The 18,364-nt window shown below is 36.6% G+C and overlaps 2 protein-coding genes and 1 pseudogene across 4 annotated transcripts; 2 read left to right on the top strand and 1 right to left on the bottom strand.

The window, feature by feature from the left end:
* The first annotated feature begins 1,208 nt into the window (after positions 1 to 1,208).
* On the top strand, positions 1,209 to 6,260 carry LOC143901917 (MYG1 exonuclease-like; annotated as a pseudogene). Its single transcript, XR_013258217.1, has 7 exons — positions 1,209 to 1,662; positions 1,807 to 1,983; positions 2,123 to 2,218; positions 2,308 to 2,526; positions 2,619 to 2,814; positions 2,891 to 3,604; positions 3,884 to 6,260. The product of XR_013258217.1 is annotated as an MYG1 exonuclease-like (transcript).
* A 1,262-nt stretch (positions 6,261 to 7,522) lies between these two features.
* On the top strand, positions 7,523 to 9,951 carry LOC143901918 (MYG1 exonuclease-like). 2 transcript variants are annotated; one of them, XM_077414551.1, is made up of 6 exons: positions 7,523 to 8,130; positions 8,349 to 8,521; positions 8,661 to 8,756; positions 8,846 to 9,082; positions 9,156 to 9,351; positions 9,438 to 9,951. In XM_077414551.1, exons 2-6 carry the CDS (start codon positions 8,400 to 8,402, stop codon positions 9,786 to 9,788), a joined length of 1,002 nt encoding a protein of 333 aa, XP_077270677.1. In that variant the 5' UTR covers positions 7,523 to 8,130; positions 8,349 to 8,399; the 3' UTR covers positions 9,789 to 9,951. The 2 variants fall into 2 exon arrangements, with proteins under 2 accessions (XP_077270677.1, XP_077270676.1); XM_077414550.1 differs by having other exon boundaries at positions 7,523 to 8,521.
* Positions 9,952 to 9,987: 36 nt separating this feature from the next.
* Positions 9,988 to 16,980, bottom strand: LOC143901910 (uncharacterized). Its single transcript, XM_077414542.1, has 6 exons — positions 16,954 to 16,980; positions 16,401 to 16,703; positions 15,178 to 15,367; positions 11,141 to 11,157; positions 10,736 to 11,053; positions 9,988 to 10,371 (listed from the first exon to the last, which is right to left on the bottom strand). Exons 1-6 carry the CDS (start codon positions 16,963 to 16,965, stop codon positions 10,183 to 10,185), a joined length of 1,029 nt encoding a protein of 342 aa, XP_077270668.1. The 5' UTR covers positions 16,966 to 16,980; the 3' UTR covers positions 9,988 to 10,182.
* Between the last annotated feature and the right edge of the window lie 1,384 nt (positions 16,981 to 18,364).

Genomic DNA, 18,364 nt, shown 5'->3' on the forward strand with positions numbered 1-18,364 from the left:
ATTTCTGGGTCTCTGTCTATATAACAAATCATCTTTTTTTTTAACGTATAAATCTTAAATATTGTCCCAGCACTTGTGGTACGTTTTGGTACCAAACGTGCGAGGACAAAACGCAGGAATCACCGTTTTCGTGAATATTTTGTTCTGCTTTGATCTCTTTTACCTTACATAATTTGTTTATTTATTTAAATTGATTTTTTGTTATTGTTTTATGTATATGTAAGTATATTCCTTTTAATAAATTTTTTTATTAGAACATGTTTTTAATATTTGCTTTAAGATCACTCCAAAATTCAACTATATTTTTTTGTACATGTGTTTTATATATTTATAATTTTTTGTGGAAGTTATTTTACAATATTTTACAATTATTTACAGTTGTTTTACAATACATTACAATTTTATGAAAATATAATACAAAATATAACCGCATTGTTTGAAACGAAACATTTTATCAGCATGAAATTATTAAGAGATTCATAATGTGTAAGACATTCTATACATACATATTGTACAACAGCACATAAAGATAAAATAAAACGAGAATAAAGAAAGAAAAAATAAAGTAAATATACTTTTCTTTATGCGTAGTGCAAGAGCTGAAGAAAAGTAGCTTAAAATTAATATATATAAATGTAAAGTAAATGCCATTGATAACAAATTAAAAATATGAAAGTAACAAAAATAAACATACTAAAGTAGAACTATGTATAAATGCAAGCACAGATATAAAATTAGTATCCTAAAATTAATGCTATCAATAATGAACTGAAAATATTGATGAAAATGTTATGGAAAGTAACAAAGAGAGATAATAAAAGATATAATAAAAGAAATTAACAAAATCAATGAAATGTACATGCATATACATAATGCATATTATATGTTTGTAAATTGTGCGTTAAAAAAATAACGAAAGAGAAAGAAAGAACTTTATTTAAATTCTTAAATTAAAAATATATGCATAATATGTATGAGAAAATTCCAACTTCAAGTTTCTATTGTAATTACTTTCGGTCAAAATAGAATAGCCTAAAAAGTCAAAACTGCACAAATAAATGTTTAAGCAATGACATTATACTTGTTTTTTTTAAGTTATGCAGTTTTTCTATAGTAATATATATTCTGCATGAAATCACCATTAAAAAAAATATATATAGTTGATTTCTTATTTTTAATATCTTTTATCTGGCTTAAATTATTCCAATTCTTAGTTATATTTTTTTTAAATAATATATGTTGTTACGCAATTGCACTTTATGGGCATGGGACGGAATCATTGGAACGTATGTGTGATGTCTGACGGAAATATTCGTGGCTACGTAGTGGGCACAATTTGCGTACATAAAGGCGTCATTGGACGGGTTACACCGTTCGATTTTCCCACCAACAAATATCGAAAGAGAATCTCGAACAGTATTTGTGTAAATACGCCTTAATAAACCAACTTCAACAACATACTATAGCCGTATTGAATTAATGACCTCTGAAAAGAGGCAGGTGCCAACCAAGAGAGAGAAGAAGTTCGATTTTTCCGACAGAAAGGGAGCACGTGCATTCTCAGACATCTTCTTGCCACTCTCTGCTGGAAAACGGTCAGTTTAAGGAGCACGAAATCCTAATATATAAAATGTACGGCATTCTTCGGCGTGCAATGTTAAGGTATCTAACACAACTTAAAGATCATCTGCAAACAAAAGTGCTTCTGGTGAAACTCATGTTTCGCTACGATCTGTTGATTTGTTAAATAACAATATATTTACTTAATATAGCATTAAATCTCGTAATTTAATATGATGATCATAGTTTTTAGTCGATTATGTCAAGAAGCGCGCTTTCCGGCGGATTCTCCAATCTTCTCACGATGTCGGGAAAATCGATCGTGAGGATCGGCACAGATGACGGTGATTTTTATTGCCCTGGAGTACTTGCCTGTGCACTCTTAAAACTGCTACCACAGTATAAGGATGCATCTATAGTGAGGTAATTATCTTTATGTAGGAGTTAAGAATTTTGACGTACTAACTGATATTGAGAAAAGGAATTGACATTATTTATTATATCGAAATTGAATATGAAATATTGGGTTGCAGAATTCATAGCTATACAATTAAATTTTTAGATCTGGAGATAAAAGTGTCTTGGATACCTGTGATATCGTGGTGGGTGCTGGCGGAGAATATGATCCATCTAGGCATCGATATGATCATAACATAAAGTAAAATATATTTGTATTATTTAATTATACGCCATTAAAGAAAATTTCTGTTTTTGCTACACCATTATTTACTTATTTTTTTAAATTAGAGATTTCAAAGAATCGGTGAGTACCATCATAAGAAAACCAGGGTATGATTGGACAGTGGAACTAACCAGTGCGGGACTGATCTACTGTCATTTCGGTCACGAGATATTGAGAAATGTACTTTCAGACGTAACAGAGAACGGAGTTATTGATGAAATGTTTAAGTTCATTTATGACAAGCTAATCAAAGAAATCGACGCTATAGATAACGATGAGCAAATGTACGGTGCAGTGTCATTATAAGTGGACGCTTGTGATGTTATATGCTGTCTAGAACGCTTCTCCAGAATAATTGCATCTGCATTTGTTTCAGATATCTATCATGTACTGATTTAAGTGCGCGCATACATAGATTAAATTTTTTGGTGGACAGCCAGGAAAAAGAGAAACAGTTTGAGAAAGCCGTGGCTTTGGCTTGAAAGGAATTTTTAGAAATTGTACAAGACGTGAAAAACGTTCACTTACCGTCAATGGACATTGTGCGACACGCTGTGGAAAGTCGATTCGAAGTAAGGAAAATACTTCCTCTATTTGTCTTTTTGGATATATTTTCGATTATCGTTTAATGTAAAACATTCTTGTAAGGTCGATCCGAGCGGAGAGATAATAACGTTGTCGAAATCTCTACCGTATAAAGAGTATCTGTTTAAACTGGAAAAGGAGATAAACATTTTGCCATCAATAAAGTATGTCATTTTAGAAAATAAAGAGTCTAGAGACTTTTTTAATTGGATTGAGTGTATGCCGGTAGCGCTAAGAAGTCGCATGTACAGAATGTTACTCCCGCAAGCGTGGGGCGATTTAAAGAGCGATGCTCTTGTGGAAGCCTGTGGAATTGAGGGCGCTTTATTTGTGCTTTCCAATCGGTGCATGGGGTGTCACAAAACCAAGGACGGCGCAATAAGTATGGCGCAGAAAGCACTCAAGATTGGAAAAACTTTGTAAAGTGGAGAAAAATGATTATGTCTAGACCATTGAACTTTTTTTAGAATTTTTATGACGATTATTGAACATTTTTTAAAAACTTTTTTCTTAATTAAATGCAACTCGATTATGTAAATTTTTTTTTACATTCATAGAATTACAGTAAGAGAAAATCATTTCATCTTTTAAATTTTCACACGTCAAATACATATAGGGGAGAGTGGGGGAATTGAGAACGGCGGGTAATTGGGAACAGCTAAATAAATAATACATCCCCCCGCACTACACCGTCCCGAACCTATTTAACAGCTGCATGCAGTGCCACTCATTGCATACGCGACAGTGAGAGTGAAAGGACGCACGCGTGCGGTCACGGTAAGTCAAACAATTTCTTTTGTATTTTTGATATAATTTTTGTCGTCTGTTATAATAGATGTAAGTATCATATTTTAGAGTTCAAAGACACCATATTTTGTTACTATCATGCACGCACGTGGCGGCTATTTTGATGTATATGTTGACTACTTCGGGCAATTGGGAACAGCGTCAGGTGGGTAATTGGGAACGTTCCCAATTACCCCCTTGCGTTCTTAATTACCCATAGTGCTGCTGGTTGATTGTGTAAAAATGTTTAAACTTTACAAATTGTTTCAGATGCCTCAAAATTACGTACGAAAGACTGAACCAAAATACCATCATGATAATCTTCGCCATGCAATCGAAGATGTTAAAAGTAAAAAGCTCACATTGGGCCAAGCTGCTACCAAATACTCAGTACCAAAAACAACATTATTTACGCAACTAAAACAAAACGAATTGAAGACACCAAAAAAAGGTCGGCACGCGGTATTTAATAAAGAACAAGAGGACCTTCCCCCCCCAACTAGAAAAATACATACTTGATTGCTGCAAGTCTTTTTATGGCATAACACAAAATTTATTACGTAGACTTGCTTTTCGATTTGCTGAAGCTAACAAACTGCAACACAATTTAAAAACAGAAAAGACGAAGTGAGAGAAGCGCTAAAAAATCAGAAAAGAACACTAAAAGATCACCAGAAATCATACCAAAGAAGCCACGAGTCAAGGGTAAAAGAGTAAAAAATTTGAAGAAAGCTTTACAAAAAAAAAAACGAAGAAGAGTTTTACTGCATAATGTGCTACGAAAAGTATCAATCTCCACCGAAAGAAGATTGGATCCAGTGCGCCGTTTGCCAACTCTGGGCACATGAACAATGTACTTCCGGCGAGACCAGTAGAGGTGTGTGATACATGTCGTGATTAACCGTCGTTCCTAATTACCCCATACCGTTCCCATTTCCCCCGCGGGATGATCTCAATTACCCCAAAGGTATCGGGTAAATAGGAACGGCAATGTTTTTTGTTTTTGTTTATATTTTTATTAAAACGTAAATTTTTAAGACTTTTGTTATAACTACTAAGTACATAGATAACCAAAGTTTCTGTAGCAATAAAAGTTGATTTAGTTTATAACTCTTCTCTATTATTTTTCAGCGTTAGAAGTTAAGTGTTCCCAATTCCCCCACTCTTCCCTATATTCAATAAAAACGAACCAAACTGCACACACTTATTCCAGAAATTATTTAAAAAAATAGTTCGTTTATTTTGTTAATGTTTCTTCACATCAGATCCATATAATACATAACACAAGTATTCCCCGCATGTTCTTCTGCGATCGAGAAGAAATAGCTCGATTTTATCGATTCGCGGTTTCCGATGGTTGCTTAACTCTTCGGTGAGCGTTTCAGGCAACTGCTTGTGCGGCAAAATGCGCAATCTTAGCCCCTGGCTCACTGCGGAGTGTCGATTATACGGCGATCAGGTCCAAGTGGAGCGTAATTGTAAACGTAGAACGCAGGCGAAGTGGCATATATGGCAGAGCACTGCATGGAACCAGCCCAACAGTCTTAGCTGCTTCCTGCGTAAACGAACATTGAATTAAATTACTCGTCGATATATCGCGAATCGATATGGCATTACGACTGTAAATCTAAATATATATATATATATATATATATATATATATATATATTTCTATATATTTCTGTAGATGAACGTTGCATTAATGGTTCTCGACTTTCGATATTGAAGAGCAAGGCTGCGTTGAAATAAAAAATCCTTTACGTTAAAAAATAAAAGTTGATTAACAGAGTTGAGGCCCGAGATTACTGCTCCGTTTAAGTATCCGAAGTATCCGCGCGTACTTGTAAATGTAAAGAAATCCTTAACAATTGTTCCTGCGTTTTAAAAATTGTTTTCGCACTTGTGTACATTTTGGCACAAAACGCAGAAATGATCGTTGGGGATTACTATTACATGTGCAAGTATTTTGAATTAAACTAAGCATGTCTAGGTCTCGATTATTAACAAACCAACTTTTTTCTAACGTAATAGATCTTAAATATTATCCTCGCACTTGTACATTTTGGTCCAAAACAAAGAATCACTCCCAGGTAGCAGACAGTCGTCATAATGACGTGATTTTTACGTCATTTTATGACGTATGTTACGTCATTTATTCCTAGAGTTTAACGTAAAAATGACGTATTTTACACGGTCCTAAGTCACATCCCAAAGACGTCATTTTCTGACGTTTTATTGACGGCAAAAATAGGTCCAATGTACGACATACCGGTTTCTAGAAATGTTTTTTATGAAATTAAAATTTTAAAATGTCTACTTGATAAACGTTTATAAAAATATGTTTTTTTTCTTTATTTAAGAAAAAAAAGCTTTTTTAACTGTTTCGTTACATGCCATGTGCATATAGCCGCTCCTCTCAAGGCGGTCACCCATCCTAGTATAGTACCGCGTCGGAGTCGCTTGACTTCGATGATCCAGTGGACAGTGACGATCTTCTCACCCTGATCCTTATTAACTGTACTTGTGTATAACAGGTACATCTTTAAAATGTTCAAAAATCTTGTAATGATATCTTCTTGATAGTTCTAACACTGCATGAAGTAGTTATCATAAAACTATAATTACACTAGATCCACTTATACCATAAATTCACCACGTCAATCATAAAGTTACGAAACACTTTATAAATGTAGAAATATACCTGTGAAAAATATTGTGAAAAATATGTCATTTTTACGTTAAATTTTAGGAATAAATGACGTAACATGCGTCATAAAATGACGTAAGAATCACGTCATTATGACGACTGTCTAGCGCTGCTACCTGGGTAGTCAATTAAACGTCTATATAATGTCATTTTACAAAGTCTTTTTGACGTATTAAAACATGACGTTAAATATACGTCATTTAATCGACGAATGACGTTACTGACCAATTATGACCAAATATTGACGTCAAAATGACGAGTGCTTGCTACCTGGGCTGTTTCGTGAATATTTTGTTCTGCTTTGATCTCTTTTACCTTATATAATTTGTTTATTTATTTTAATTGATTTTTTGTTATTGTTTTATGTATGTGTAAGTATATTTCTCTTAATGAACGTTTTTATTAGGACATGTTTTTAATTTTTGCTTTAAGATCACTCCAAAATTTAACTACATTTTTTTACATGTGTTTTATTTATTTATTATTTTTCGTACAAGTGTGTGTTATTTACAATATTTACAGTTATTTTACAATACATTACAATTTTATGAAAATATAATACAAAATATAACCGCATTGTTTAAAACAAAACATTTTATTAGCATGAAATTACTAAAAAGATTCATAATGTGTAAGACATTCTATACATACATATTGTACAACAGCACATAAAGATAAAAAATGAAATGAGAATAAAGAAAGAAAATATAAAGTAAATATACTTTTCTTTATACGTAGTGCAAGAGCTGACGAAAAGTAGCCTAAAATTAGTATAAATGTAAAGTAAATATGCCATTGATATAACAAATTAAAAATATGAATAAGTAACAAAAATAGGCATATTAAAGTAGAAATATCTATAAATGCAAGCACAGATAAAAAATTAGTAGCCTAAAATTAATGCTATCAATAATGAATTGAAAAAATTGATGAAAATGTTATGGAAAGTAACAAAGAGATAATAAAAAATATAATAAAAAAAAGTAATAAAATAAAAGAAATGTACATATATATACGTAATGCATTAAATGTATGTAAATTGTGCCATAAAAAAATAGCAAAAATGAAAGAAAAAAGTACACATTTGAAGAAAAACCTCTCTACCGTTTGGTTCATTTAATACTGAACTTTTTTTAAATTCTTAAATTGAAAATATACGCATAATATGTATGAAGAAATTCCAAATTTAAGTTTATATTTTAATTACTTTCGGTCAAAATGAAATATTCTAAGAAGGCTATTCTATTTATTCCTCAAAACTGCACAAATAAATGTTTAAGCAATTACATTATACTTGTTTTTTTTTCAGTTCTGCAGTTTTTCTATAGTATCTAATATATATTCTGCATAAAATCACCATTAAAAAAATATATATAGTTGATTTCTTATTTTTAATATCTTTTATCTGGCTCTTAAATTATTCCAATTCTTAGTTATTTTTTTGTTTAAATAATATATGTTGTTATGAAATTGCACTTTATGGGCATGGGACGGAATCATTGGAACGTATGTGCAATGTGATGCCTGCCGGAAATATTCGTGGCTACGTAGTTCAACGTGCACAATTTGTATACATAAAGCGCCACTGGACGTGTTCCACCGTTCGATTTTCCCACCAACAAATTTTGAAATGAAATCTCGAATCGCAAACTGTATATTTATGTAAATACGCTTTAGCAAACCAACATCAACAAGATACTGACCTCTGAAAAGAGGCAGGTGCCAACCAAGGGAAGAAGTTCGATTTTTCCGACAGAAAGGGAGCACGTGCATTCTCGGACATCTTTTTGCCATCCTTTGCTGGAAAACGGTCAGTTTAAGAAATACGAAATCTTATATAAAACGTACGTTCTTCGGCGTGCAACGTTAAGGTATTTAAGCACAACTTAAAAGAACTTCTGTATATAAAAGAGCTTTTGGTGGAACTCATGTTTTGATCTGTTGATTTGTTAAATAGCGATATATTTACTTAATTAACTTAATATAGCATTAAATCGCGTAATTTAATATGATGATCACAATTTTCAGTCGATTATATCAAGAAGCGCCCTTTCCGGCGGATTCTCCAATCTTCTCACGATGTCGGAAAAATCGACCGTGAAGATAGCCACGTATTACAAAAGATTATTTTATTCCTCTGGAGTTCTTGCCTGCGCACTTTTAAAACTGCTACCACAGTATAAGAATGCATCTATAGTGAGGTAATTATCTTCATCTAAGAGCCAAGAATTTTAACGTCCTAACTGATATCCAGAAAGGGAATTGACATAGATTATTATATCGGAATTGAATAGGAAATATTGGGTTGCAGAATTCATAGTTGTACAATTCAATTTTTAGATCTCGAAATAAAAGTGTCTTAGATACCTGTGATATCGTGATGGGTGTTGGCGGAGAATATGATCCATCCAGGCATCGATATGATCATAACATAAAGTAAAATATATTTGTACTATTTAATTATACGCCATTAAAGAAAATTTCTGTTTTTGTTACACCATTATTTACTTATTTTTTTTTATTAGAGATTTCAAAGAATCGGTGAGTACCATCATAAGAAAACCAGGGTATGATTGGACAGTGGAACTAACCAGTGCGGGACTGATCTACTGTCATTTCGGTCACGAGATATTGAGAGATGTACTTACAGACGTAACAGAGGACGAAGTTATTGATGAAATGTTTAAGTTCATTTATGACAAGCTAATCGAAGAAATTGACGCTATAGATATCGACGAGCGAATGTGCGGTACAGGGCCATTGTAAGTGGACGCTTGTGATGTTATATGCTGCTAGAACGCTTCTCCAGAATAATTGCATCTGCATTTCTTTCAGAGATCTATTAGGTACTAATTTAAGTGCGCGCATATTTGGACTGAATTATCCGTTGAACTTCCATCAAAAAAAGAAACAGTTTGAGAAAGCCGTGGCTTTGGCTCGAAAGGTATTTTTAGAAATTGTACAAAACGTGAAAAACGTTCACTTACCGTCAATGGACATCGTGCGACACGCTGTGGAGAATCGATTCGAAGTAAGAGGAAAACTCTTTCTCTATAATTTGTCTTTTTGTTTTGGATATATTTTCGATTATTGTTTGATGTAAAACATTCTTTTAAGGTCGATACGAGCGGAGAGATAATAATGTTGTCGAAAGTTGTATCGTATGAAGAGTATCTATTTTATTTGGAAAAGAATATGAACGTGTCGCCATCAATAAAGTATGTCATTTGGAAAACTAGAACTTATTGTATTGGCTGTGTCCAGGAATGTTACGCGTACAGAATGTTATTTCCGAAAGCGTGGGGTGGTTTGAGCAATGATACCCTTGTGGAAGCCTGTGGAATTGAAGGCGCTTTGTATGTACATCCCGATTGTTACATCGGCGATCACAAAACCGAGGTCGGCGCGGTTGCCATGGCGCGGAAAGCACTCGAGATTGGGAAAACTGTGCAAAGTGAAGCAGAATGATGATGTCTAGACCATTGATTTTTTTGTAGAATTTTTATGACGGTTATTGAACATTTTTTAAAAACTTTTTTTTTGTATTTAAATGCAACTAAATCATGTACATTTTGTTGTTTTTTTTTTTACACTCATGGAACTTCACAGTATAAGAAAATTATTTCATCTTTTGAATTGTCTTACGTCAAATATTTGTGAATATGTTCAATAAGGACGAACTATGTATATACTGCACACACTTATTCCAGAAATTATTAAAAAAATGGTTCGTTTATTGTTAAAGTTTCTTCACATCAGATCCATATAACATGGCACAAGTTTTCTCCGCATGTTCTTCTGCGATCGGCGAAGAGATAGCTTGATTTTATCGATACGCGGTTTCCGATGGTTGCTTATCTCGTCAGTCAGCATTTCGGGCGGCTGCTTGCGCGTGTGCGGCCAAATGCGCGGCCTTAGCCTGGGCCACTTCGGGAGTGTCGATTACTCGGCCGTCAGGTCCAAGTGGAGCGTAACTGTAAGCGTAGAACGCAGGCGAAGTGGCGTATGCCAGAGCACCGTACGGAACCAGCCCGACGGTCTTAGCTGCCTCCTGCGTAAACGAATATTTGATTAAATTAAGATAAATGTATCAATGTCTGGACACGTACCTATGTCTGGACAGGTAGGTACGTGTCCAGGCATTGGTATAATTTACCTTACTCATCGATATATTGCGTCGCGAGGAAATCACGGAAGACTAAATAATGTTACCAAAACGCCTCGGAGATATGAATGGGGCATTACGATTTACAGTCTAAATATACAATATATAACATTTCTATGCTGTGGAGTGTAGATGAACGTTGCATCAACGGTTCTCGACTTTTAACAATGAAGAGCAGTGCTACGTTGAATGCCGGTCACGAATAGCTATTGCCGTTTGCGCAACCATCTCTAAACCGAGAGTGTCGTACTTGGGCGTGAGCGGCGAGATGGGCAGCCTTGGCCTGGGCGACCTCAGGTGTGTCTACCACCCTACCGTCGGCGCCGATGGGCGCGCCGTACGTAATCGTAGGTGCATAGATCGCAGGTGCATAAATGGCGGGCACGTATCCGTAGCCGAGCGTGTTCCTGGCCGCCTCGTAGGCCTGAGTGGCGAGATGCGCCGCTTTCGCTTGCGCTACTTCTGGCGTGTCCAGGACTTTCCCGTCCGGTCCGAGCGGTACACCGACGCGATATATCGAGTAGGCCGGTTTTGCGGCCGCGATGGCGCAGAATGCGCATAGAACAATCTGTAAAAGAAAAATTCACGCGTAAATCTTGTGCGTATAGTCATTCCAAATGCTTGTGTGAAGTACTTTCTCAACAAAGAATCTGACCCCAAAATTGAAGAAACCTAATTACGGAAAAAATTAGTGACAGATATTATATCATCAAGTTCTATTTAAATTTACAACTAATAAATCGGTTGGACGATAATCGAGTTGATCGCGGAATAAACGATTGAATGCAATTAAATTTTCGTCCGTAAGATTATTCGTTCGAGGGTCCCCTACCGAGATCCATGGTACTCACGAGAGCCCTCATGTCTTATCAGTGAGGTCAAGCGCTGCTGGATGATAAACCAGTACTCGCCCTAAAGTATGGACTGCTATATGTCGTATCGTGTCGCGTCTCGGATCTCCTTTTATATATGTGAATCCTGGTAGGGAGTCGTCAACCCGTAGGAGGGGACTGCACCCTGCAGCAAGTATTATACCTCAAAGTGCTGACATTGACATTACGTTAATGAGGCCCTGCCACCGTTTGATTCTGCCCCGGGGAGGGATATTCTCTCCGGCTCTTCTGAGATGTGGCCGCATCGTCGAGGTCAGTCTCACATCGTCTTGCGACTTCGTTGGCTGGCTCTTTTTCACGCTCATCATCATCATCAACAGTGACCGCCAAGGGCTCGGACCTAAATAGGAAGCCCGGCGCGGTTTGCTGCACGAAGGGTCGATTACTTTTTGCTGGATGGATGCGCGGAAGGTGATTCCCGGCCGTAAAGTCTCGTTTATTACCGCGAAAATAATGGATAATGAGCCTTCTTCTCATGGACATGTATAACCGCAAGTGCTAGACTATCATCTTTCTGCAGGCGTACATAAATTTACATAGCGTATCAAGTGAGCTTCAAGATGAGCGATTTAATTAAAATGAAAACAAATACGTTAGTTTCCTTGAATCTTACATATAATTTAATAGCATTATTTAATTTGAATCACTGAATTCTCTGCTACTAAACTTAACGCATTTTCGATCGCTTTTTATTGCGTCTATATATTTAAAAATATAATAATAAACGATGTAAAAGGGGAGTATAAAATATTGAACAGTTATAATCGCATTTGTCGGTGTCTTAATCATTGATCTTTATATTTATCTGCGAGAAAAATCTTCTAATAAAAAGAAATAGAATCGAGGTTGCGTATCATCGTGTTCGGCGGAGAATCCCCGTTCACCGCGTTACCATAACTTCTCGATATTCTCCATCAGGCATGCCGATCAACGGCCGTCCTTGCCGATATCAAAGCGAAGCTGCCGAAAGGTGGAAGGGAAAGGACGGGGCGAGACGCAATTAAAATGTATGAGGTGCGACGTAGAAAAAGAGAGCGTGCCGAAATGAAGGTCTCGATCGCGCGTCCTCGAGATCGGGATCGTGATTTTTCCTGGATGGAAGATCGGGACGGATCGTTCTCTTTGACGATACACACGTCTGATCCGTATCATCGGCAGGTGCGGCACGCGTCTTTTTGCTCGCCGATCGAAAATTCCGCTTCCTCAAGGTCTCGCTTCCTGAACGAAACTCTCTTTGTGCCGTGTGCTCGCGCAGGACGCTTCGGCCACCCGACCACACGTTTTAAGAACTCGTAATGTTTCGCGGGAGAAAGATATTTTACCGGTTTCGCGTTACTCGGAAACGCGAAAGCGTCTTCCGTGAAAATTAAAACGCATTAATTTCTAGGATCTCTTGGAGAAAATATCTTCCGGAAACTTCAAAATTTCATTCACGAGGAGGGGGAGGGGAGGAAGCTTGAAACTTGCGGAACACCGCTTCTTAGTATTTATTTAAGCGATTTGTATCTGTTGCATCTATTAAAATGAAATATGTAGCAAATCGTAACGCCTTTATAAGCATTACGTTAATTCATTATACGCGCTCTGCCAACGTAATATCATTGAGCAACGACCGCAGTTGTAAGATACCTACTATACATTTGCACATAATGGCGAATTGTTAACCTTATTATGGGTTTGCACATGCGTAAATGCGGTGAGTTAATTGCTAAAATCACTTTAAATAATTTGATAAATAACTAATGAGAAGTCGTAAGTAGGCCACTTACGAAAAGCAACGTTAGGATCATCCAGTATGCAGTACGGATATACCTGTAAACGAATATATTAAAAATTATTTACAAACAAATATATATATATATATATATAAATTTTATATATTAATAAGTAAGTGAAATACGACCGTATATGATATGCAAAATTCTATATATATATCTTTAAACATATAAAATAATTCATATATAATAAAGATATTAAATTTGAAATGTATTCAAAATTAGCAACAATCTTTCTTTTACGTAAAAATGAATTTACAATAGTATCCACGTGTGATTTTGCAACACGCAAGTAACGCATGACCATTAATCGGAACGTTGCGTTAATTTCAACGATTCCTTTAAACGCGAAGAATTTTTACTCGCGTTTTCAGCGAGAAATTTTCCCCATATCTGTGTGGGCGCTTTATTAACGCAACGGCCGGGGAACAAAAGCCCTTTTCCTTGGAATTCGAGATAATCTCCGGCACGCCCGACGACCCTATATTGTCTATTAGCATAAGCGCATATACGGGTATGACTAGTATGACCTTAAATCCCCATTAAACGACGTCTGCAATTAGCGCCGGCCAACTTGCCGTTTTTCCTTCGAGCGTATACGCGCGCGCGTGGGCCGAAAGCATTGATCTCCCAGCGATTTCTATAGTGTACCGATTAGGTGGAGCAGCTATTATGACGAGCCGCGATTTCTCGTGCTGAGATAATTACGCGTGTAATTATATAAGATTTGCGTGTATGGAAAATTGCTTCATCGAGGAAATTCATCTTCAAGTTGTCGAAAGAGTGAAAATAAGGAGAGAGCCTGTTATATCATCAAATTAAAGAATTATCGAAATAAAGAAATACGCATGTGTTGGAAAGAAAAAAGTAAGTAGATAAATATCAGAGACTTAATAAAATGGATTAACGTTTTTCATTAATCTTAAAATATTCGTAATTAACATTTTTTTTTTAATGGACCGCGAGTGATTTATTGATATTGCGAGAGATGTCGACGTTGTAAAATATTAAACCTATTCAAGGGGTGTCGGAATCGTTGTTGCGTGTGAAATGTTGTGTGCCTTGAATTGAATTCGACTGTGTATTCAGAATAGGAGCACGGGACGCGCGGTTAAGTGATCGGATCAATCATTCCTCGGATTCGTACGCGAGCGCAAAAAGACGACGAGGTATGCCGCCAGCCAGCCTGCGAGGCCGCAGGCGGATGTTGACAGGTATGCCTGTTGCATACGTCGATTCTCAACGGGCGATACGATTATTTATAGCGTGCATTACCGAGAGATATGTATCTCTTCAGATCACGCCTTTTCTTCTAGCGTTCATAAATTGTAACACTCGGTCGATGTTCCGTCGTTTAAATAGTTACATCCTGTGCAATGTTCTATCTGTGTTAACAATCATAATTTTACAGAATATTAGAATTGAACATGATCTTCCGTAGTCAACATAGTAGCAAGATTACATGCAGTGTTATTGTGGTATTAAGATTTGATTGTTACGTGTGAAATGCACGAATATACGTTTTAAATTCGGATATTAAATTTTCTTAAAGATGCAATATATTCCATAAATCAGTTTTTCTCTTTTGCAGAGGATCCATTCTCAGCTAAAGAAACATTTAAGTAGTTCAGTATTAGAAACAGCAATATTTTGGGATGAGGATACACTGTTGTAATAAAATATAAGAAATCAGGCAACCACAGCGGAATGCTTTATATTTCTTACAAGCTAAAGCATTGGTATTAGCATGTCTTACAATGAGATAATGAATCGGGTACGTGAATCTTGCGGTTCAGCCTGAAAGCCGATTGTGCAAGGTGCGAAAACATTTACGATTGACGTATCACGAAATGTATTGTATAACAAAACTGTTGCGCGTATACAAAATTAAGGAACGCGCGTTTTCCAACTGCGTAACATTGCGGCAACGTCAATTTATAATTCTATCAACACCGCGGAAAAATCAGCTCGCGTTCACGTGTCGCCCTGTTCCCTTGATTGACAAAGTCAGTAATCGTCGTAGCCGCTATTCGCGCCGTCGTCGTAAGACAGGGTGCCCGACGGATCGCCGTAATAGCCGTCGTGGCTGTAGACCGCGGGCTTGTAAATCTGCGAATGATCGAACGCGACGGGTGTCGCGGAAGCTATGTGATTGTAAGCCGCGAAATGCGCGGCCCTCGCTCGGGCCACTTCCGGCGTGTCTACCACGCGACCCTGAAAACAAAAAGAAGAAAACAATATAAAGACAGCGGCATATTAAATATCCACCTTTTAACGTCTACGGCCTTCCTCTTCGATCCGATGTTATCAAATTATCTCCCAATTAATTACTGTAATTTCCACTTACTAATTAAAAAATGTATAAATTTTCAAAAGTTTGCGAAATTTCAAGTATGTAAATTATAGTGAATAATACTTCTTTATTGTTAATATTCAAAATCTAACATTAACACCTGAAATCTAGTCAAGCGTAACTACAAGAAATGTGAAGAAAAGTGGAAGTGGGATTTAGTACTATTATTATGATTATCTATTATTAAAAAGGCTCAAAGAAGAAAAATCAATCAAATAAAATAAAAAGGTTTAGTGCCATAACTAGGTATTCGTGTCGATGTATTTAATACGAATTAATATTCACAGTCGTGATTCTCGGTTCGTAATCAGACCATATTCAGTGTAATTTACGAAAGGAACGGTAATTAAAAATTATATAAGCACGCAAAGACGCATTAACACGCAGCCTATATTCTAATGCAATCTTATAAAGTTATGAAGATCTCCCGATTCTCCTTATCGATACGTGTTTTTCGACCGTTATTAATAACATAATGGCAGTTTACAACGTGTCTTATTATAAAGAACATTTGAACCATTTTTATTACTGCTTTCACTTTTTAATCTTTCATATGTTCGCACGCGAAGAATTTGATCTACGCTTTATATGATTGCGTTATATAGACAGCAAATAATGCACTTTGCGTGCTTATATAAGTTTTAATTGCATGTTTCTTTGTTTTAATTACATGTGTTCTTTTGTAAATTACACCGGTCTGAATACAGGACCAAGACGCTTGTGAATGTTAATTCGTTGATCATCATTATTAAATTATAGTTCAAATCTTCAAGAACTCGAAGAAACTGATCTAAACCGAGTACACTTTTAGGATTATTATTTTCGCATATTTTTGAAACTGTGCGCCGCATCGAACTTAATTGTTCACTCAACTGAATGGGATAAAAATCTTACGTCGCGATCTAACGGGGCAGGTGGCCCGTGATATCCGTATCCGTTGTGGTACATTTGATGACCGACCGATACGGGTTTGACGTATCCGTGATAGTCCTCATTTTCCGCGTAGGAAGCCACGACGCCGTGCGGAACTCTCGCGGCAGCTTCCGCCACGGCGGCGAGATGCGCCGCTTTGGCATGCGCCACTTCCGGCGTGTCCCTGACTCTGCCATCGTGGCCTATTGGCGCGGGTGGTCCGTGATATTGATAATGCGTCGGCATAGCCAAAGTTATCCAGACAACGGTGGCGATTAAGAAGATCTATGAACATAAAAACGATTAACGTGTGTGTGTGTGTGCGTGAAGACAGCAGCATTTTTCGATATTAATTATCGATATTTCAGCAAAATGATTTTTGGATACAAATTTCGCGGTTTTGCGATTCTCATTGCAGATTTTATCGCAATTCCGACAGTTCGTTTAATCGTTAACGATAATAATTTATTGATACTTGCTCAATAATTTCTTGATTGACTGCTAAAAATAGTTGTAATCCAACAAAATCACTTACCAAGGACTTCATTATTACGTTCAAGTCTGAATAAAAGTGTCACCGTTTTCTAACCATCGAGAGCAAAACGCTCGGTTTATATACAATCGGTGATATAATCTTACCTAACAGCGTCACCCCACCAATGGTGAACACCGTTCGGCAAATATTCGTACAACTGATCGTTTGATTTTTACGAAATTGCGCGTCAAAATTCTCGATATTTTCGCATCAATGGTGCGAGACTATATTACGGAAATAAATATATAATGTTGTATTAACAGCGGTCTAATAAAAAATAATCTTAATTAAATAACAGTATTAATGAAACAAATATGTTTTAATAAAATGTCATTAAACTCTTGTTTCAATTAGAAGATAATTGTTGTTAGCTAACGTTGTTTATACAACATCTCTTTTTTCGTGCGGGAATGTGCAATTAATTTAATCATCAATTGTTTAGATCAACAATCCAAGCGGCGCCCGTGTAATTTCATTTCGTTGATCGAATCATTAATCTTTCGTTAGATCGCGCAACAAAGGATCAGATATATTTAATTGTATCTGATGTAATTATAATCGGCACTCTTATTGTTCTTCAAGTAAACCGCGATGGCTCATTAAACAATTAGACGCAGTGCTTTTACGTGGCGGAATTTAATTCGCAGTGCAAGATAAGAAATCGCGAATCACGTTACGGGTTATTTAGAGAACCTGTATTTTGTTATACGATATTTATTAATTATAGTCAGGAGAATGTCAATGTCGACGAGTAATTTCAATATTAAAGGGGACTAACGGGTTTTTTTCCTCGTGGACAAGTAAATTGACAGCGTTTAATCTTTACGTTAGATTCGTTAATAAACGCAATGTCGAAAAACTTGCGATTAATCGCTCGTCTCGATAATCTTCCTGATTTATGTCGGGGCTCTGCAATCTTGAATCTTTCCTCGCGGAGCCGTTCGCTCGGCAATCGGGATCCCGACGAGATGCAGGGTCGATCGGATACGTTCCCATCGGCGCTGACACTTTTTTGCCGAGCCAATTGTACAACATCGCTCGTAGAACGTTCGCGTTTTGGCGCAATCATATAATTCCGTTCTTGCGGGCATTCCAAGCCGCCCCTCTATCCCTCCCTCTTTTCACCCTTTCTCGCTCTTTCTCTCTGCCTCTCTCCCTCTATCCCATCTGTATCTCTCACTTTTTGTTTCCAACTTTTTCTCGTTCTTTCTCTCTGTCTACCGCGATTTTTCGATCTCTCTTTTTATCGCGCAAAATGATCGCCCCGATGTGTCTCCATTTCGCCTTTCAAGCGAAATGAACCAAACACGAAAAACCGCCTCTTTCGCGTTTTTGTTATCTGAAAATCAAGGCGGCCCCATGTTGTAAAACGTTCCGCGTTTACGCTATAATATTTAGTACAGCACGTTTG

This window comes from Temnothorax americanus, unplaced genomic scaffold (genome assembly GCF_048541705.1).
Source record: "Temnothorax americanus isolate GAGA-0224 unplaced genomic scaffold, ASM4854170v1 Scaffold37, whole genome shotgun sequence".
Classification (NCBI taxonomy): Eukaryota; Metazoa; Arthropoda; class Insecta; order Hymenoptera; family Formicidae; genus Temnothorax; species Temnothorax americanus.

What these genes read in the sequence shown, in the direction of transcription:
- LOC143901918 (XM_077414550.1), top strand. Translation starts at nt 8,400, where the DNA reads ATGTCGGAAAAATCGACCGTGAAGATAGCCACGTATTACAAAAGATTA. An exon ending in AAGAATGCATCTATAGTGAG is followed by an intron (nt 8,522 to 8,660) that starts GTAATTATCTTC and finishes TTCAATTTTTAG; the next exon opens with ATCTCGAAATAAAAGTGTCT. An exon ending in CGATATGATCATAACATAAA is followed by an intron (nt 8,757 to 8,845) that starts GTAAAATATATT and finishes TTTTTTTATTAG; the next exon opens with AGATTTCAAAGAATCGGTGA.
- LOC143901910 (XM_077414542.1), bottom strand. An exon ending in CTGCCCCGTTAGATCGCGAC is followed by an intron (nt 15,368 to 16,400) that starts GTAAGATTTTTA and finishes TTTTGTTTTCAG; the next exon opens with GGTCGCGTGGTAGACACGCC. An exon ending in ATCTCGCCGCTCACGCCCAA is followed by an intron (nt 10,372 to 10,735) that starts GTACGACACTCT and finishes TCGTTTACGCAG; the next exon opens with GAGGCAGCTAAGACCGTCGG.